Source organism: Elephantulus edwardii, unplaced genomic scaffold (genome assembly GCF_000299155.1).
Source record: "Elephantulus edwardii isolate Elephantulus edwardi_28Jun2011 unplaced genomic scaffold, EleEdw1.0 scaffold00003, whole genome shotgun sequence".
Lineage (NCBI taxonomy): Eukaryota > Metazoa > Chordata > Mammalia > Macroscelidea > Macroscelididae > Elephantulus > Elephantulus edwardii.
This window is the reverse complement of record NW_006399753.1, coordinates 275,921-296,780: the sequence shown is the minus strand read 5'-3', so window position 1 is coordinate 296,780 and position 20,860 is coordinate 275,921. Positions and strand designations below refer to the sequence as shown.

The window sequence follows — 20,860 nt, the reverse complement described above, 5'->3', positions numbered from 1 at the left end:
ATCTGACCCTCACGTTTGGGAGCTAGTGCAAGGGCCAGCGTGGTGGTGGGGCCGTGTCCTGTGTCAGCTTTTTAAGTCAGTTTAATAAATGAAACGTCCTATTCTTCTTGGACAGAGACACCTCCTTAAGTTTGTGGAACATGAGTTTCATGGTTGTAGTTTCCTCATTCTTGTCCCTACATGTAGTATGAACCCTACTCCCATGCCTCCTGCCTGAGCAGAATGCCTTCCTGCTTGTGGCTTCTTCACATTGGCCTCCCTTGCCAGCTGGCAAACAGCCAACCGTGTCTTTCCTCAAACCTAGGATGAGAAAGAGACCAGTGCAGCAGGACAGCTGGGCTGTGTGGACCGGTGTTCTATCCATCTCCCAGTATACACAGGGAGATGGTAGCTCCTATATGGACAGGAGCCCCATCTTGTGAGGTCCAGAGCCCTTAAAGCATAGCTTGAGACTCCCATCAGTATTCCTATCCCCACCTGACCCTACCTCAGGTCTCTTCACTTGTTCACCTGTAAGACTTGAGACCTTGAAACGGGGGGAGGGGAAGTAGTGCAGGCCACAGGAGAGGATGAGTTCAGAGGTCTGTCCAGCTCATGCCCTCCAGGTAGTGAGAAGTGAAGCAATTTAGCTAGAATTGTCCTTTTTTCAGGGAACACTTTCAGGGTGGAGGGATGAGGCGAACAATAGGCAAGCCAGTTTAGAGGCCACAACTATAATTCCTGGGGGCTGCCAGGAAGCTGTCTGGCTTTGAGGGTAGGAGGGACACCAGGAGAGCCGGGATAGGAGGGGTCCTGGACTACCAACTACAGTGCAGCTTCTCTACTGATTCTGTGGGCAGTGACCTTCTGGCATGGGTGTGCAGGTGACCCTACAGAGATGGAAGATCTGCCTCTAGCTCCTTCATTTTAAGGTTTAGATCAGCTGAAAATACCAGCCCTTTTGGAGCCAGGGACTGCAAGGCAGATGGTTCTTATTGTCCCTATAGGCTATGCTCAGGAGGGCAGGTGTCCAAGGGCAGGTGATTGGGCTATACTGTAACTTAGTATTACAATGCTCTATATACTAAAAATAAAAAATCGTAACTCGGTGATTAAAGATGTAGTGTGAGCGAGCTCTGGTGGCCTAGTGGCAAGAAGCTGCACTACAATCTGAGAGGTGAGCGGTTCAAATCCACCAGATGCTTTGCTGGAGACGGAGGAACAATCTCCTGTACCAGTCAAATCTGATTTGACGGTACACACAGACAAATAATAAAAATAAAATAAATTTTAAAAAAATGTAGTGTGAAAACTTTAGTACAGCAACAAACTTTTTAATGGAGGCACTTCGGCCCAAGCAAAGGGTTCCCAGGGTGTGTATGGGCCTCAGGAGGACAGAAGATGGGGTATCCTCGGAGTCCCTGACGTCCATTTCCCTGAGCACAAAAGCTGGCTCAGCCTGAGACTGAGAGCCGGCTTGGCCTGGGGCGCTGCTGCTCACAGGAACCTCAGAGGGCAGCTCTGTGAAGGTCCAGTGCGCAGGAGAGAGGCCAGCCTGGAAATCGTTCACCCAGCAGATGACCCACTAATCCGTCTGGACAGGAGGCACGGTCCTGGTGGCTATCACTGTCTTCTCTGGGGCGCCCTTCTGTGTGCGGGCAGGGAGTGGGGAGAGGAAGGAAGCGCTGCACCTGCCCTTGGGTGCTCCTTTAGGCTTCACTGGAATTTCTGGGCGGCTCCTGCGCTTCGCCACAGCGCCCCACCTAGACTACCATTGGGGATTCCCACTGCCCATCAGCTACCCCCACAACCCGCTCAGACTTGACCAGGGCGTGGTTTCCGCGCCCCCCCCCCCAACATATGCCAGGGAGCACGTCCTCAGTACGCACTCGGGTTAGAGCCAGAGCTGTGCCTAATTCTGCCCACATGGCCCGGTAACCTTGGGTCGGGCCCCTCTCACCTGATGCTCTGGCAGCGTGCGGCTTCACCGCCGAGCCCGCGAAGACCCCAGCCCAGGCTAGCTGCGGCCAGGGAGGTGGGGCGGGGCTCCCACTCAAGCACGCGCACGCCCCGCGCGGGCCCGTGCCTTCTGCTGGAGCTGCCGAAGGGAGTGCAGGGCATCCAGAGACCGCCTGAGGCCGTGGGGTAAAGGAGAGCGTGCGAGGCGGGTCGCGGAGCATCCGTCGCCCCTTGAGTCCAGGTCCTAGAGAGCCGCACGCCGGCCTGGTCGCAGCAGCACTTCGGACAGCGCCGTACCGAGCGCTTCCCCACCCCCAGCCCCCCTCGGTGCACCCGCCGCGCACGCGCGTTCAGCCCGGCGAGCATCCGGACAGCGCGTGCGCTCAAGCCCGAGGAGTTGCGGGCAGCAGTGGAGCTAAGTCCATGGTGAGCGCGAGGCGGCGGCCTCCCCAGTGTATGTGCGAGGGCAGTGCGGGAGCGCCAGGCGGGTACTCGAAGAAGGTGCTGAGCTCGAAGGCCAGTGCCGAGCGCACCAGGCCCACGCCGCCAGCGCGCTCAGGCGCCGGGTGGTAGAGGCGCCCGTTGGCGGCCAAGGGCAGCAAGCGCTCTGGCTCGAAAGGCACCGATAGAACCTTGCCGCCGCCGCAGTAAGAGAGGCGCGGAGGATCCGACCCCGCGGCCAGCAAGTGCGTGAAGACCACGGGCCGGTCCTCGCAGCGCAGAAAGTTGCGTTCCCTGCCGCAGAGCGAGAGGAAGGGGAATGTGGCTTCGTAGCGCCCACTACGGTTGGGTCGCAGGAAGGAGAAGAAAGTGACCAGGAACTGCGGGTCTAGGAGAAATGAAGGGCACAGGTGCCAACCGCTGGGGTGGGCACCCAGGTCCTGCTTCCTCATCAGGCAGCCTCTTTAGACTGCCCTCACTTGAGACCGATGAGCTCCTAACGTCCAGTCCTTTATACAACACGTGCGTATGTGTGTGTGTGCGCGCGCGCGTCTGTGCCCACCCGGGCTGTCCCAAAAGGGAAAAGAGGGAGGGGCAACGGTACCTTTATAACAGGTGATGAAATTCTTCATTTTGGAATCGTCTAGGAAAAGCTGCAGACAGGACAGGCTCATGAGTCCCAAGGGTGCAGGATGGGGAAGGTTAGGATGAGCTCTAAGTGAGAAGTGGCCTCTCGGGGCCTGCATCTGGGTGCACCGGGCTTGTCAGGAGGTAAATCTGTGGCCCGGCTGAGTTCTTTATATCTGTTCTGCATTCCGTGGGGAAGGGATCTCTTGCCTATGTACACAAGTATACAATCTGGGGCGTCCTTCTGAACGAGAGGTGGGGCGGTCGGGTGTGTTCTGACAACAGGTGGCCCTGCTCTCTTGAGGGTGCTGTTCTGTGAAATGCCAGTGCTTCGCCTAGCGATCTCGCTCTCCCCCGACCCCGCCTTCTGTCCCAGGAGCTCCTCCTCCAGCCCCTTCTCCGCCCAGGCGACCCCTGCCCGGGTCACCTGGCCCTGGTGGTCCACAAAGTAGAAGTACTCGCGCGTCCTGGGCTCGGGGCTCTGGCCCTGCGTGTAGGAGATGCCACTGCTTCGGCTGCAGGGCCGGGCACCGCATGACATCGACAAGCTCAGTGTCCGGAACGTCCCGTACAGAAGCCCCATCTTGCTCCCTTGCCGGAAACGGCCTCTGGTCACGGGAAGGCGCCGCGTGAACACATGTCCCCCCGCCCCCTGCTCCTCGCACTTCGGGTTCCGAGAGCTATGTCCCGCCCCGGAAGTGTGACTGCCTGGCTCACGCCAAGCCCCCAGCCCCCGCGACAGAAGGAACGCGGCTGGCCAGTGTCCATATTTAGTTTATTCACAGAGCGGGGTTCAAGAGTCTGACCCCCACCGCCGCCCTCGGGACGGCCGGACCTCGGCAGGCTGGGCTTTTTGTTTTCAATAATAAATAAAAACTCAACTCTAAAAATATATATACACACACACACATATATATATAAACTGGGGAGAAATTAACTTTTACAATTGGAACGAAAAATTCCAAAATAAAAAATGGGGAGTCAGGGTGGGCCCTGCAGCAGCGCCGCCTCGGCCGCTGCCTGTTGGGGTGATGGTGGGTGAGGTTGGTGTTTGGTCAGAAACCAAGGATGAAGGAAAATAAGGAATGATACCAACTAGCTCTGCACAGAGGATGGCTTGGACATAAATAGCATTTAGGTTAAAACTATGTCATTAGCAAATTTAGTTCTATCTTTCGCTCTATTTATATCTCTATACACGGGCGGGGCTGGGATGCAGGACAGACTCTGGATTTAGTTTCACGAAGAAAAAAAATACTCTCCCCCCTCCCCCACCCCGCGCCAAGATGCCTGCCCAGCCCCGCCCCCACCCAGGACTTTGGTTTGGGCGCCCCCCTCCCACCTCAGCGTGCCTGCCAGGCTCAGCCTGGCCTGACCCGACCCGCTGGGCCCTGTTGGGGGTGGACAGCCAGTGCCCTGGAACCCCAACCCCCTGTGCAGACTCCATGCTAGAGGGAACAGGTGGACTGGTCCGGGGGTGGCGGCCGGGGACAGAAGAGCTGTGAGAGGGAGTGGATGGGCGCACAGTCCACCCTCAGCCACGAAGGGCAGTGTTGCTTGGCTCTGGGACACAGAAGGCACTTTCTCAGGGCTACACTGCCGCCCGCTGGGCTGGCCTGGGGTGGCGGTGAGGACAACACGCTAGCAGGAACTGGCCTTGAGTTGGGGGCCGTGGATCCAGAGCTCTCTCTTCCGAAGCTGCATGACACCCGCTCCGCACGTGGGAGCGCTGGGGCCGCCCTTCTGCTCTGAGCCGGGCTGGGCTGCTGTGGGCAGCATGGAGGGGCCAGGCATGCGACCCTCGGCTGCAAGTCCCTCCCACCCCTTGCCCCCCCAATCCATCTCCATGCCGCCAGCTATAGCACACCCTCCATGAAGCTGGTGTCCAGGTGTTGGATAAGAACGCGAAGAAAGGACATCTCTTTGCGTGTATTCTCAAAGATAACACGAGGGTCATCCGACTGGCAGCGCAGGCAGTTGGGTGCCATCACCATGGCCAGGTTGCTCACGTCCATCTTGGTGATGGCCACGTTGGCAGGCTGCACGAACACCTGGGGAGAGGAAAGAGGGTAAAGGGCAGGGCGGGGTGTGCGGAGAGCTCTGGGCGTGCAAACACGGGGCGCTGAGTACCTGGAGAAAGCGGATGAGGTAGCACAGCACCATGCGGTTGATGCGAGGCAGCGCGTGCACCACGGCCACCGCAGCCTCGGGGCTCTCGTAGTGCGCGATGCACCGCTCATAGAACTCATGTGGAATCAGAGGCTCCTCCAGCTCCCGGTACCACAGCTTCAGCAGGGATGCTGCAGGTGACACAGCGAGGGGCCTCAGCAGAGCAGTAACAAAGAAGTGGGGCGGGCCCAAAGAGTGAGGTGAGAAGGGGCATATGTGGTAAGGGGTCACCAGCAACCATGGTGGGCTTGGGGCAGACCCTTCTGGGGCGGGTGTGTGGCAGGGATGGGTATGGTGCAGGAGATGAATAAACGATTCCGAGGCGGCTCTAGGTCCTGTGCTGTGTGCACATGTGTAGTGATCACCTAACTGCCTGCACTGGGGGCCCCATCTTAACACCTCTGCACTGCCAGGCCCAGGTTGCAGAAGGGAGTTGGGTCATCCTCACCAGGGACGTGGGGGTCTTCCAAGCCTGTAGGCACCTTCCACTGGTCCACCTGAAGCTTCAGGGCATTGACCTCATCAATGTCCCCAGGCACCCTGCAGAGCACAGGCAGTGTACACCAGGAATGTGAGATGAGGCTACCCCTGGCTTGGCCTCCTTCCCACAAGGGTACTGTAGTTCCCATTCTCCTTGGGGCCTGCGCCCCTGGGGGTGGCAATGACCATGACCCTTCCAGGAGCTGGAGGCAGAGAGCCCTCTCCAGAGACCCAACCCTGCTTCCTTAAGTTTCCTTCGTTCTCCTGGAAGCTGGACACTTGGTCCAGACAGGAAGCCAGGTGGTCGAGCCACCCCAAAGGCATAGCTGACAGGGCTCATGCTGATTCTGGGTGGAGCAGGGCAGAGCTGGAGGCAGATGTATGACTCATGCACAATCCTTACTCTGTAATTGGAATCCATGCCCCCTCTGGACCTTTGATGGTCACTTCCTATAGACTGTCCTGGGCACTCCTGGGGGACCTCACCACCACACGCCCATCTCCTACGATTCTCTGACTGCTCCCACGTGCAGGGAGGGCCAGCTGCCGAGGTGTGGCACCTGAAGATGCCCTCCGTCTGGTCACCGTTGAGTGCCAGCACCTCCTCGGAGAGCCGTGTTTGCACCCAGGGCAGCTGCCGTTCAGGATAACGTTCCTTCTGCATTGTCATGACTTCCTGCAGTCCACTGCCAAACATGGACGGACTGAACACAGCATTCTTGGCATGTCGGACCTCCTCCACGGTGGGTTTCCGCAGCCCCTGGAAAACAGCAGCTCTCCCACTGGCCCAACCGTCCCCCTCACCCTGGCTGAGTCCCTCCTCTCTTGTCCAGTCCCAGGAGCTCTAGACTTCTGCCTACCACCTTCCTGGGCACCACCTGACTCAGAGGGCCTCCTACTGGCCACCTGCTGTGCCCTGAGCTTCAAGTGGTCTTGTGGTCACACAGGAGCAATGATCCCTAGATAAGCCAGTCCAGGAACTGCTGAGGGACTACAGCTGGGGGTGAGGGTGAGCAATGGTGTATGGAGATCTAGCTATGAACAGCCCTGAGCAAGAATTTCCATAGAGGCAGGGGGTCTCTGGGCTAAACACACGGAGTTTCTATGGCGAGCTGGTGGGTGTGCAGGGAGCAGGGATACTTGGCGGGTGACAGGAAGACAGACTGCAGGCTGGCATGTGCTAGTGAAGCCAGGTATGAAGATCTACAGGAGAAAGAGGAAGGCAAGGGCCTCCCCACCCAAGACCCAGCAGTGCCCGGTGAATTAAGAAATCATCCCAGGTAGAGGCACCACCCCTTAATGGCTGGCCTGCAGGCTGTGCTCTTCAGGAATTGGGCTCGCATGCTGGGACCAGTGCAAAAACAAGGCTGAAGATGACCTATACGTCTGGAGATAAGCGGGCACACGTACTCCTGGGCTCAGAAGACCAGAATGGCAGGGACATGGGAGAGTGGTAGAAGGACCAGACTGCAGTGGCTGGTTGGGGAAGTATTCAAAGAACCCTTACTCCTGTCTTCCCTAAGGGGAGCTCACAGACTCAGAGCAAGCACACCCTTTGAGAGATGTCCTCAAGCTTGGTCGGTGGTACTGATGAGCCCCAAGATGGTCTGAGGCTCCCTGGTGCCAGCAAGACACACCGTATGTTGCTGTAATCCAGGGTGGGGCTATGACTGGGTCCAGGATCCTCTTCTGGCCCAGATGGACCCCAAGGCTGCACACAGCCCTCTGCCCCACTTTACTCCTGTGGCCTGGTAGTGGGGGTATTCCCTGGACCCAGACTGCATGGCCTCCTGCTGCCCTCTATGGACCTCAAACCCAGGCCTTTGCTCCATCCCATCAGGACTGAGCATGTAAGTGCTGGTACCTTCTTGGCCCCGGTCAGGGCTGCCTTCTGCAGCTTGTGGTAGCAGTACTTGGCATAGGTGCTTATCGCCACTCCTGCAAGAGAGTGGGCACTGTCAGCTTGGATGTACATGGACCAGAGAGAAGAGGCAGAAGGGGGTCCTAGAGCAGCTCCTGGGGAACCTAGGGCTGGCTTGCTTCTCAGGCTTTGGCAGGAACGGGGCTCAGGCTCAGAGCTTTTTGCCTCAGGTCTGCTGTGGGCAGGGCCACTGGTGACACATGCCAATCAGCACCTATGATCGCAGAACACCGGCCCAGCAGTGGGAGAGGACACTCCTGCAGGCACCCCTGCCCACCTCCTGAGGGCTCCCAAGGAATAAGAAGGGTACCCACTACATCTCTGCATCAGGGAGGGGCGTGCTATACTCCAACCCTGGCAAGGTCCCAGCCCCAAGATCACAAAATGCTCCATGGGGCAAACTCAGAACTGAGGTCCACCTCCTGACTGAGCTTCATGTCAGCAGCAGAGCCCAGGTGCTGGGGATCCCATGGGACAAGTTGGGCAGTCTCAGAAGAGTTTAGCCCTCCCTGCAGGATGCTTGAAAGGCAAAGACTAGAATGAGACCCCACCTGGACAGTTGTGGAAAGAGCAGCAACAGGAAGACCGCACACCAAATCCCCAGAACGCAGAGTAAGGAGAGAGGCCCTGGAGTTTGTCTGTGACAGTAAAGCTGCAGCTTGCCATGTGTGTACAGCCCAGGCCTGAGGTCCTGAGTCTTCACTGTCAATTTGTCACAAGGACTTATCCTTCCTCTGGTCCCAGGCCTTGCCTCCCTTGTTGGGTGGGCACAGCGCAGGCTCTCTGGAGGACTCAGAAACCATGGAGGCTGTGTTTTCACGGTGAATCCAGCTATGCCTCTGACTTGGAGCTGCCCACATGCAGAGGCCATCACTACAGGGCCATGAGCCAAACACAGCCTGGCCTTTGCATGCTGTGCTGCTCACAGGCCAGGCCACAAGCCCTTCATGTCCCTTCACCTTCTGCTGGCCAAGGAGTTGGGTCTTTTCTGGAGAAACACCTTAGTCTTAACTTTGGGTACTATGGGGGTATGCAGTCAGAGATGGCTTCCTGGACCAAGGGGAGTATGGGCTGAGATCTGAGAGATGACAGCTGAGAGCACAGGGAGTCCCAGAAGCCCTGGAACCAGGACCAGGTGAAACAGCTCCTGGCAGGTAGGGACAGTCATGGGCTTTCAGAACTACCCTGGACTAAGCAGGCCCTCTGGACCAGGTGTGGTGACCCCAGACCCCAGAAGTTTCTGGCATTGGACTGTGGGTGCTGGGAGGAGGCAGGGGATTCAAGTCAGAGAGGTGTTACTCCTGCTGATTCTGGAATGCTCGGATGTCCCAGCTTGGAAGTCTTGCTGTGGAGGCTTCACAGCAAACCAGGACCATCCCACTTACTCACCAGGGGACTGCTTTCGGAGACAAGGCTGACTGTGCCCTGCCCTGCCCCATGCATGCAAGGTGGAAATGGCTGGAGAAGGGAAGGCTCAAGGCTGGTGCCATCTGTTGGGCCAGGATCTGGGGTTGGCCACCTAGATCTCCAAGGGTTAGTGTCCCACCCCTGAGCCCAGAAGTGGTTAGAGTTGAGGCCAGGATGGCCGAATGGACAGAGCAGAGCGAGACAGACGCAGCCGCTGCCCGGCCGTGGAGAGGCCCCTACCATCCGGCTCTTCAACATAAGGCTTGGGTTTCTTTCTCAATTTGGACTTCTTCTTAGAGTTTCTCTCCAGGAGTTCTTTTATGTGCTGTGTCACTGGGGAGCAAAGACAGTGGTGAGGACCAGGGAGGTAGGGCCCACTCAGGCGCGCTAGGGCCAGGAGTCTGCACCAGCAGTTTTCCCTGCAGAGCTGGGGTGTGGGAGGAGTGTGTGCCTGCACATGTGTACTGCACCAGGGAGCACCACCCCTGCTGGCAAGGGTGAAACTGCCAGAGAGCCAAAGGGCAAAGGCCGCACTCCCTGGGACACACTGCTTAAGGTGGTTCCAGCCTGTCAGTTCCAAAGCCCCTAAAATTAGCTGAGTGGGGAGGGCAATGGTCATGGGATATTGAGAGAAGGTAGGCTGGCTCCCCCCAGGTGCTGCAGGGGAGGTCAGTGTTGGGAAGGAGGTTCTGCTGGGTACTGCCAGTCCTCCCAGCTGCAGACCCACAGACCTTGCCCCACGCCCTATCCACCTGTGTGTCTCAGATATCACTGTGTACTGGTGTCCTCCAAACATGCCAGGCCTCCAGCTGGACAGCAGTCAACAGCCAATCCCACACAACAGGATGCAGCGATGGGGACTGTATAGGATCCCTTTATGTCAAAGATACATGTGCAAATAGGAGGGGTGAGGAGTCATGATCTTTGGAACCTCACCTCAAATGGTTCAGAGAAGATATGCTCAAAGCAACCATGAAGATATTAAAGAAATTGAGACGCCACGCTCGTGTACATGAACCGGCCAAAATGTAGATATGTAAGTCTAAGGACAGGCTGTGGAAATTCTCTGACACATTTTAGAGGCTGTGGAACTGTGACAAAAGGTTTCCCCCAATCATTATGCCTGTCTAGTAAGTGGTGGGGCTGAGGCTTGAATCCAGGAAGGCTGGATGTGGCCCTAAGCTGGCTGGCCGCCTTGGGCCCATGAGCAGCAGGGCATTTTCTCCTTCCTGGCCTTGGGGTGCAATGCTCTTTGCTTCTCTTAGACTGTGTTGCCTGTCAACAGTGACTTGGGTTGCACAAAGCATCTCAACCAGATACCACTCCCCAACTCAAACCCTCTCTAGACTATTCAATTTCATATTCTGAAATTTACCTTATTATTTTTTGTCTGAAAATATCTTCATTTTTAAAAATTAAACTCTGATATAATTACAGATATGCAGCTGTAATGAGTGTAGCTGACCTGATGGCACCTAACAACAATGTAGTCTGGCAGCATCGTGGAAACTACATCACAACTTGGATACAAACGCTGATGCTTTCAAGAACCATGGACCGCTTCAGACGTTCTTCTTGAAGGTTTGCGGGGTACAGAACTCCATACAGCAGTCCTTTCGTCTTTCTAGCACTTGCAAGATGTCACTTCACTTGGCCCTCACAGGTTCTATGGGAAGTCTGCAGGTTAGTCTTGTTGCCCTTTTTAGGGAATTGTATTGTTTCCAGTGCTTTCTCCTAAGAATTTGTTTTCTCTCTGGTTTCCTTTTCAATCTATGGATTGATAATTTTCATCAGTTTTGAAAACTTTTCAGCCATCATTTCGTAAATATTACTTGTCTCTTTTTGACTGATTTTAGGCTCTGTTGTTAAAATCCATTTCTCTTTCCTCTATGCTTGTATTTAGATATTTTCTATTAATCTATCTTCACGTTCATTAATCCTGTCTTCTGGTATGTTTAGTCTACTATTAAAAATTTGCCTCATGGGTTCTTCATTTTTTTACTTCACTACTTAGCCTTCTGGATTCTACAGTTTTCAAGAGTCTTTAGAAATGTGGTAATTGGAGAGCCCCTGAGAGCCCCGAGCAGACCCACTACTGCTGCCCGACTAGTTACCATCACATCCTGGGAGGAGCTGCAGCTGCCACAGCTGTCCCCAGTCACCATCACTGCAACCATGAGCATCAAGGCAGAGACCAAGCAGCCCTTACCCTCAGCGCTGCCAACACCAAGCCCTGCACCACAGGGGCCTGGGCGGCCTCACATGGGTGGCACCTGCGGGCAGGGACAAGAATGTTATCACAACGAAGATTTTGGGAACAATAAAATGGTTCAATGTAAGAAATGGATATGGTTTCATCAATAGGAATGACACCAAGGAAGATGTATTTGTACACCAAACTGCCATAAAGAAGAATAAGCCCAGGAACTACCTTTGCTGTGGAGAGACTGTCGAGTTTGATGCTGTTGAATGAGAAAAGGGTGCGGAGGCAGCAAATGTTACACGTTCTGGTGGTGTTCCAGAGCGAAGCAGTAAATATGCAATAGACCATAACCATTATAGACGTTATCCATGTCATAGGGGTCCTCCAGGTAATTACCAGCAGAATTATCAGAATAGTGAGAGTGGGGAGAACAACAAGGGATCAGAGAGTGCTCCTGAAGGCCAGGCCCAACAACGCAGACAATGGTCCCCACCTTAACTACATGCGCGGACCCTACGGGCATGACCACAGTATTCCAACCCTTCTGTGCAGGGAAAAGTGATGGAAGGTGCTGACAACCAGGGTGCAAGAGAACGAGGTTGATCAGGGAGACAGAATATGTATGGGTTTTAGACCACGATTTCGCAGGGGACCTCCTCACCAAAGACAGCCTAGAGAGGATGGCAATGACGATAAGGAAAATCAAGATGAGACCCAAGGTCAGCAGCCACCTCCACGTCGGTACTGTCGCCAATTCAATTACTGATGCAGATGCCCAGAAAACCCTAAACCACAAGATGGCAAAGAGACAAAAGCAGCCGATCCACCAGCTGAGAATTTGTCCGCTCCCGAGGCTGAGCAGGGCAGGGCTGAGTCAATGCCGGCTTACCATCTCTACCATCATCCGGTTTAGTCATCCAACAAGAAGAAATGGATATGAAATTCCAGCAGTAAGAAAGGAACAAAAGATTGGAGCTGAGGACTTTAAGTGCTTGTTCTTTGCCCATTGACCAGATAACTAGAACTATCTGCATTATCTATGCAGCATGAGGTTTTTATTATTTTTACCTAAAGACATCTCTTTTTGGTAATGAAAAACATGTTTTTTAAAAAGCCTGGTTTTTCTCAATATACCTTTAAAGGTTTTTAAATTGTTTCATATCTTTCTTTTAAATTAATAATAATAATAAAAAACCCAAAATGTATTAAAAAATTGTTTCATATCTGGTCAAGTTATGATTTTTAAGAACCTCACTTTTAATTTGTAATCCAAGTTTACAACTTGATTTTTTTCTAAAAAAAGTAAAAAAAACCTGCAAGCACCTGTTAATAAAGGTTAATAATAATAATAATAAAAAAAATAATAATAATAATTTAAAAAAAACCAAAACATGGTAACTGACATTTACCTGGCTTTCCAGATTACTGCAGCAGGTAACGCCCACTAGAGGAGAAGTCTATTTTTCTGTTTCTCAAATTTCTTTTTGACTCCATTAGTTTATCTCGGTGGTTGCTGCTATAATTTTTTTTTATGTTTTATTTTTATAATCTAATAGTTTTTTTATGTATAATATTTTTTCATTGTGGTAAAATATTCATCACATTAATTTTTTTAATCTTTTATGAACATAATCTAATCATAAATGAATGAACATAATCATAATTCTGACTTTATAAATCTGCATGTTCTAGAACTCATGTAAATAAAATATACATTTGCCCTTTTGAATCTGGCTTATGTCAGATTCAGGTTCACTATCCCATTTCAGGTACTGCCCACATTCCAGTTATCTATTCATTTGTTGACAGATACTCGGTTTGTTTTCACATTTTGGCCAGTGTTAATAATGCTATGAACACTGGCATACATTTATCTGTGAGACCCTGTTCTAAATTTTTTCGGATATAACTAAGGAGTGGAAATGATGAATCATGTAATTTTAAGTTTTAACTTTCTGAAGAACTGTCATATGGTTTCTCACAGTGGCTATTTTCATCCCCATCTGCATCAGGATTGAAGGGAGACTCATCAATAACCTGCATTATGCAAATGACATAACCTTACTTGCTGAAAGTGAGGAGGACTTGAAGCACTTGTTTTAAGGAATGCAACGTTCAGTATGGATTCCATCTCAGTATCAAGAAAACAAAGATTTTTAACCACTGGACCAAGAGGCAGTGTCATGATGGATGGAAAGGAGATTGAAACTGTCAATAGCTTCATCTTGCTGAGATCCACAAGTAACATCCTTGGTATGAGCAGTTAGGAAATAAGGTGACACACTGCACTGGGAAAATCTGCAGTTAGGGACCTTTCCAAATTATTGAGGAGGAATATGTCAGTTTGTGGACTGAGGTGCATCTGATTCATAGTCTTTCCAGATACTAGCTATGCATTTGAAACCAAGTCAATAAAGAAAAGATTAGAGAAAAAGAATTGACATCTTTGAGCTGTGTGGTGTTGGAGAAGGGCAGTGAACATCCCATGGATGGCCAAGAGAACAAATAAATACGTCTTAGAGAGGGTGCAGCTGGAGTGCTCTTTGGAGGCAAGAATGATGAGGTTTCACCTTACATCCTTTGGCCACATTGACAGGAGGTGCTATTCCTTGGAAAAGGACATGATGCTGGGAAGGGTGGAGGGTCAGCGAAGGAGAGGAAGACCCTCAACCAGGTGGATTGATATGGTGACTGCTGCAATGGGCTTTTGTGTGTCAGGAAGTGTGAGGGTGTGCAGGATAGGACAGGATTCAGATCCTTTGTTCATAGGGTCGCTATGAGTCATGCTCAACTCGATGGCACCTAACAACAACAACATATGCAAGGGAGTGCAGTGCAATGCAGGTGATCTGACAGAGTGTGGAAATTATCCAACAGTATCATTAATATCACACGTTGGTAAAATCCTGAAGATTACCCAGAAATGACTGGAAAAGTACACTGACAGAGAATTACCAGAAATACAAGCTGAATTTAAAAGAGGTCGTGGCATTAGAGACATTATCATAAATGTCAGAGGGATATTGGCCAAAAGCAAAGAGTACCAGAGGAAATGTCTATCTATATTTCACTGACTGTACAAAGGCATTTGATTGTATGGATCATAACAAATTGTGGCTAAACCTTGAGAAAAATGGGAATTCCAGAACACCTGACTGTGCTCATGCTCATGTGAAATCTATACTTGGACCAGGAAGCAGTCTTCAGAACAGAGCAAGGAAACACTATATGGGTCAAAATTAGGAGAGGAATGCATCAGGGATGTATCCTGTCTCCATACCTTTTCAACCTGTATGCGGAATAAATACTTTGGGAGGCTGGACTTCATGAGGAAGAATGTGGCATCAGGATTGGAGGATGACCCATCAACAACCTGCATTATGCAGATGATATAACCCTCCTTGGTAAAACTGAAGAGGACCTGAAACGTTTGCTGCAAAAGGTCAAGGACTGTAGTCTTCAATATGGATTGAAGCACAACATCAAGAAGAGAAAAGAGTCTCACCACTGGGTCAACTGACAGCACCATGACAGATGGAGAAGACAGAGAGGTTAACAATTTCAGCACTCCACAATCAACACTCTTGATACCAGCAGTCAGGAAATCAAAAGACAAATTGTACTGGGGGAGTTGGCAGTCAGAGACCTCTCCAAATGTTTAAGAGTAATGATGTTAGTCTAGGGACTAAGGTGCACCTGATCTAGGCCATGGTCTTTGTAATTACTTGGTATGCATCAGAGAGCTGGATAATGAGTAAGGATGACAGAGAATTGATGCCTTTGAGTTGTGGTGCTGGAGAAGAGTGTTAAACATGTCATGAACTGCCAAAAGATGGAGATGGTGAAACCAAGTTGCTCCTTGGAGGCAAGGAGTTTGAAGCTCTATCTCACATACTTTGGGCATATTGCCAGGAGGGACTAGTCCTTGGAAAAGGACATCATGACTGGAAGGGTGGAAGGACAGCACAGGAAAGGGAGATCCTCCATTGATGTGGATTGATGGGGTAATGGGGACAGGTCTGTTGGAGAATGAAACTGGCTCAGGATAGGGCAGGGTTGTGAGCTGTCCCTATGAGTCACAGGTGACTTAATTGCACTTAACCACTTACAGTGCAGGAAGAGTTTCAGTTAGTCCATACAGTTGTGAACGGGCACTATCTTCCTTACCTGACCACAAGCATACTAACGGGTAATGATGTAGTTTCTCACTGTGGTTTTGATTTCCATTTCCCCAATTACTAGTGATCCCAAGAATGGGGCCAGGCCAATCTATCCTTCACAGGGTTGTTATAAATCAATTTGATAGGATCTAACAATACAATTATTACTGACTCACAGCATCTCTAAAAGACAGAGAACTGTTGTTCCAGGGTTTCAGAATGAAATGTTTATGGAAACACACAACCTTATCTTTCTCACACAAAGCAGCTGGTAGGGTTGAGTGGTTAACCTTCAGGATAGCAGCAGCATTAACACAATGACAATATCTTTTTTTTGTTCGCTTAATTACTAGAAATGTTGAATATATTTCTTACAAATTTCTTACTACTATGCACACCCATGTTTATTGTGGCTTTGTTCACAATAGCAAAGAGCTGGAAACAACCTAAGTGCCCATCAACAAACAAATGAATAGAAAAACTGTGGTACATTCACACAATGGAATACTACACTGCATTGTACAAGGATCTCATGAAATAGTATTCACAATGGGTGACCCTAGGGGACATTATGCTGAGTGAAATATCTCAGTCACAAAAGGACAAATACTGCATAGTGCCACTGTAGTAAAATGGGACTGATATAGGGGTTGGGGTGGGGGGAAACTGAGAAAGATCGACTACTACTGTTTGCATATCTTCCCTGGTGAAATATTTATGCAAGGCTTTTACCCATTTTCTAATTGAGTTGTTTGCCTTATTACTGTTGAGTTTTATATGTCTTTTACATATTCTGTATGTTAAAGCTTTATCAGATATATGATTTGTACGCTTCTATCCTGTGTGTTGCCTTTCCACTTTCTTGACCTTTGATACATAAAAGGCTTTTTTCCCCTTATGTACATTCTTTATTTTGAATACTTATAAACTATTAAGTTACTCCTCAGGACAACAACAAAGATCACCCTATGAAGAAACTGAGAAATTATATACACAATTTTACAGAATAATGGGAAGCAGAGAATATGTTTTTGAGCAGACACAATGAAGAGAAGAAAACTGGGAAGGGAAGTGCCCATCTGAATCAAACTTGAGTCGCCATCCAGGCAAGTCTTGTGTTTGTCACAGAAATAGAAGCTGTTTTTGGAAGGTTCCTGTACAGCACAGGGGATCCATGTGTCTTCTTGGCTACACCCCTGGTTGGGGTGCCATTAGGTCAATGTCACTCAAATTTCTGGCCAGCCAAACTCCTGCAGCAAAAAGTCCCAAACTGGTATAAAATTCCTCTGGAAATCACTACTATTGATGATGAAGCGGTAGACGCCTCAAAGCCAATCTCCTAAGTTGTCTGGGATTTCAGGAGTTGCATCTGTCAATCCTTCAGTGCTCAGGCCAACCCCACCAGAAGACATAGTAGCACCTTCAGGTTCGGAACCCTACCTGATGCATAAAAGGCTTTTATATTTCTATATATTTTAAAAAAATTTACTAATTAAGTTTAGAGACTTAAGAGTTTCCAATCATTGATTGCTGCACTTTTCTCCCTGCCCACCTCTCCCCAATTCACTCTTCTACTTGAAAAGTAAAAGAAAAACTCTTTCATTGTTATGCAGTCCCTCCCAAGTCCACTCCCAGGTGTAGCCTTCATTCTGGACTTGTCATAACAATAATATCCAATCATATATCCCTTTTAAACAGTTCTCTCCCTCATCGGTTTCTATGCAGTATACATCATCCCTCCCCTCCTTCTCTTTCTTCCTTCAACCTCAATGCCAGTCCAGTTTTACAACAGTGGACCTATGCAATATTTGTCCTTTTTTGACTGAGATATTTCCCTCAGCAAAATGTCCTCCAGTGTGATCCATTTTGCATACAATTTCATGAGTTCCTTGTTTTTCAATGCTGCACAGTATTCCATTATGTGAATATACCACAGCTTCTCTATCCATCCATTTGTTGATGGGCACTTGGGTTGTTTCCAGCTCTTTGCTATTGCAAACAAAGCCTCAATAAACATGGGTGTGGATATATCTGCTTGGGTGGCAATTATGGTTTTTTTTAGGGTATATTCCCAGTAGTGGAACTGCTGGGTCAAATGGTATTTCTACTTGCAACTTTTTAAGAAAGTGTCATACAGCTTTCCATAGTGGTTGCACCATTTTACATTCCCTCCAACAGTGAATAACGGTTCCAGTCTCTCCACAACCTCGCCAGCATTAGATGTTTGCTATTCTGTTAAATTTTGCTATTCTTACTAGGGTGAGATGGTATCTCATAATTGTTTTGATTTGCATCTCTCTTAGAGCTAGGGATTTTGAACATTTCTTCATGTGTGTTTGCCATCTGAATGTCTTCTTTGGTGAAGTGTAATGTTCATTTCCTGTGCCTATTTTTCAATTGGGTTATTTACCTTTATCTTGTTGTAGTGAAAAGGCTTCGATATTTATATTTTGGTTAAGTCTAATTTTTCCACTTTTTTCTTTTGCTGACTATGAAAAACCCATTCTTTCTCCATTAGAGGTGTTGATATCTTGTTGAAAATCAAATGACCCTACATGCGAGGTCTCTCATTTCTGTACCCTCTATTCTAGTCCATTGGTTTATATGTCTATAACAATGCCAGCACCACACTTATTACATTACTATAGTTTTGTAATAAGCTATGAAATCATGAAGTGTGAGTCCTCCAAATTTATTAGTTTTTCAGTATTGTTTGGAATACTTAATGATTCCTGGAAATTTTAGCTAGGTTTTGATATCTCCGTGAAAAACACCCTTGGGATACTGAAGGAGATTATATTAAGTATTTTACTAGGTTTAAGTACAGCAGAAATTGTAAAGATGTTGCACAATTGGGCATGTTTTCTGTTCTGTTTACACGGGGTTACCATGCACAAAAGTTGACTCAATGGTACTGAATAACATGAATGCTTTTCATACAAGAACAAAGGGTATCTTTCCTTTCATTTAAGTCTTTTTAAATTTCTTAGGAAAGTTTCATAGTTTTCCGTTTATAAGTCCTTCATCTCTTTGGCAAATATGTAGTTAAGTAGTTTATTCTTTAGGGAACTATGGGGTGTAATCCATAGAGATTTGTACCGCTAACTCCAAGGTTACATATACTTCTCTCGTGCTTTGAATATACCAGTGACTCTGTGAGAAAAAGATAGGCAGTCTTCTCTGGTGCAATTTACAGACTTGGAAGCCCAATGGAAGGTATGAATCCATTCCAACTTGATAGCAGTGAAAGTTTATTCTTTTAGATGATGGTGTAACTAGGAGAGTTTTCTTTATTTCCATTTTAGAGAGCTCATTGCTAATTCATGGAAATACAACTAATTTTTGCTTGTTTCTGTATTGTGCAACTTTGATGAATTTATTTATTAGCACTAACAGTGTACATAAGTGTATTTAGGATTTTTCACATATAAAATCATGTCATTATGAAGTAGTTTTATTTCTGGCTTCCTGATTTATTAATCTTATTTGGGTTCCTGTGTACATAAGTAGTTAGTTGCTTTTCACTTCTGGTTGTAAGCTTTTTTCTTCCTTTGAATTTTGACAATTTGACTATTAAAACTCTCCATGTGGGTCTTTGCACTTGTTCCACTCGGAGTATGCTGAGCTTCTTAGATATGTATATTTATGTCTTTAATTAGATTTGGGAAGTTTTCAGTCATTATTTCCTCACTTGTTTTTTCTTCTTTCTTTCTTCTGGGATTCCCAAAATTAGTATGGTGGTAAGATTGATGACGTCCTACAGTTCCCTCAAGAACTGTTGACCTTCATTCTTTTCTCTTTTTGTTTTACAGCCATGACTGAGAATGACCAGTCAGGTATTTTGCAGAATGTCCCTCCATTGGTGTTGCTTTGTATTTACTATACATTTTAAAATCACCATGTCTGTTTGTCTTTCTCTGAGATGAGTCTATTGGGATTTTAATTAGGAATGCACTGGTAGATCAATTTGAATAGAACTTAGATTTTAACAATCTGAATTCTCTGAATCATAAACATGATCTAGCTCTTATTTTAGATTTTTAAAAATTTATTTTAGCACAAGGACCTGAAACTACAATCCCAGAGGCGCACAGTTCGAATCCACCAGATGCTCTGCCGGGGAAGAAGGGACAATTTCCTCCTGTACCAGTCAGATCTGATTTGACGGTACACTCACACAAAAATAGTAATAAAAAAAAATTTATTTTAGCAGTGTTTTGTAGTTTCCTACATAACTCTTACCCCCATCTTTTGTTAGAATTATCCCTAAGTGTATACAGCAAATATACACTTAAGATGAACTGATAATTTCTGATGATTTGAATACTAAAGTTGTGAACAAAGAAGGATCAGTAGTAGGAAAATAGGGCGTTGGTGACAGAAATGATGTGGGAGATAGAATGATAGAATTTTGTAAGACTGATCACTTATTCACTGCAAATACCCTTTTCCAACAATGTAGATAGCAATGTATATGAATCTCACAAGATTGAATACAAGGAATGAAATCAACAGCATCTGTGGAAAGAGGTAATAGAGAAGCCTACTATCACTGATCATAAAAAAGTAAGGTGGCAGACTGTGAAATGCTGTTATTTCTGTTAAGTTGCAGTCATCTCAAAGCTGACCCTCCAGTAAGTTTTCATCATATGGGAGGGGATTATCCACTATTCTCCTTTGAAGCTGCTGATGTATTTGAATGTCTGCCTTTGGGTTGACAGCGAAAACCTCTATTCATTCACTAGGCAACCAGAGCTCCCTGACTATGAAATAGAGGGTCAATTGTTCATATTCAAGATCAAGCTGAAAATTAAGAAAATGAAAACAATTCCATGAGAGTTAAGAGACCAAGGATAAATTTCAACTGAATTTAGAGATCTCATTAACAGATATGATGCACTGAATCCTAATCAAAGACAAGTTGTGGAATGACATCAAGGACATCAGACACTGAATCCTAATCAAAGACAAGTTGTGGAATGACATCAAGGACATCAGACATGGAGAAAAAAAAAGCAATAAAACCCAGAAAAGACCAAAATGGATGTCTGAAGAGAATCTGAAATTTGCTTTCGATGTCAAGCAGTCAAAACAAAGAGAAGAAATGATGACGTAAGAGAACTGAGCAAAAACAACTATGAGAAATCATCTCACCCCAGTCAGAATAGCAAAATTAACAGAACAGCAAGCAACAAATGCTGGTGAGGTTGTGGAGACACTGGAACCCTTATTCACTGTTGGTGGGAGTGTAAAATAGTAAAATCACTGTGGAAGGCGGTATGGCGCTTTCTCAGAAAGTTCCAAATAGAGATACCATTTGACCCAGCAATTCCACTACTGGGAATATATCTCAAAGAGAACATAACTGACATCCAAGCAGATATATGCACACCCATGTTTATCGCAGCTTTGTTCACACTAGCAAGGATTTGGAAACAACCTAAGTGCCCATCAACAAACGAATGGATAGAGAAGCTGTGGTATATTCATACAATGGGATACTATGCTGCATTG

General features: G+C 47.9%; 2 protein-coding genes and 1 pseudogene across 2 annotated transcripts in view; 1 reads left to right on the top strand and 2 right to left on the bottom strand.

Annotated features, from left to right (window-relative positions):
- Nucleotides 1-2,321: 2,321 nt before the first annotated feature.
- Nucleotides 2,322-3,589, bottom strand: LOC102870709 (chromosome unknown open reading frame, human C8orf82). The gene is made up of 3 exons (XM_006879406.1): nucleotides 3,434-3,589; nucleotides 2,984-3,032; nucleotides 2,322-2,767 (listed from the first exon to the last, which is right to left on the bottom strand). Exons 1-3 carry the CDS (start codon nucleotides 3,587-3,589, stop codon nucleotides 2,322-2,324), a joined length of 651 nt encoding a protein of 216 aa, XP_006879468.1.
- Nucleotides 3,590-4,861: 1,272 nt separating this feature from the next.
- The window catches only part of ARHGAP39 (Rho GTPase activating protein 39), a 62,350-nt gene continuing 46,351 nt past the window's right edge, over nucleotides 4,862-20,860 (bottom strand). Inside the window, exons 6-11 of the mRNA XM_006879221.1 lie at nucleotides 9,224-9,316; nucleotides 7,520-7,593; nucleotides 6,216-6,415; nucleotides 5,624-5,715; nucleotides 5,137-5,306; nucleotides 4,862-5,057 (exon numbers count right to left, since the gene is read on the bottom strand). Of these exons, the coding sequence (XP_006879283.1) occupies nucleotides 4,863-5,057; nucleotides 5,137-5,306; nucleotides 5,624-5,715; nucleotides 6,216-6,415; nucleotides 7,520-7,593; nucleotides 9,224-9,316 (824 nt within the window). The 3' untranslated portion in view covers nucleotide 4,862. The remainder of the gene's footprint in view (nucleotides 5,058-5,136; nucleotides 5,307-5,623; nucleotides 5,716-6,215; nucleotides 6,416-7,519; nucleotides 7,594-9,223; nucleotides 9,317-20,860) is intronic.
- Nucleotides 10,622-12,099, top strand: LOC102862588 (annotated as a pseudogene).

Bases quoted from the DNA above. Each gene is read 5' to 3' on its own strand.
- LOC102870709 (XM_006879406.1), bottom strand. From the start codon at position 3,589: ATGGGGCTTCTGTACGGGACGTTCCGGACACTGAGCTTGTCGATGTCA. The intron at 3,033-3,433 runs GTGACCCGGGCA...TCCTGTCTGCAG, and splicing joins TTGTGGACCACCAGGGCCAG to CTTTTCCTAGACGATTCCAA. The intron at 2,768-2,983 runs GTACCGTTGCCC...CATTTCTCCTAG, and splicing joins TTTCATCACCTGTTATAAAG to ACCCGCAGTTCCTGGTCACT.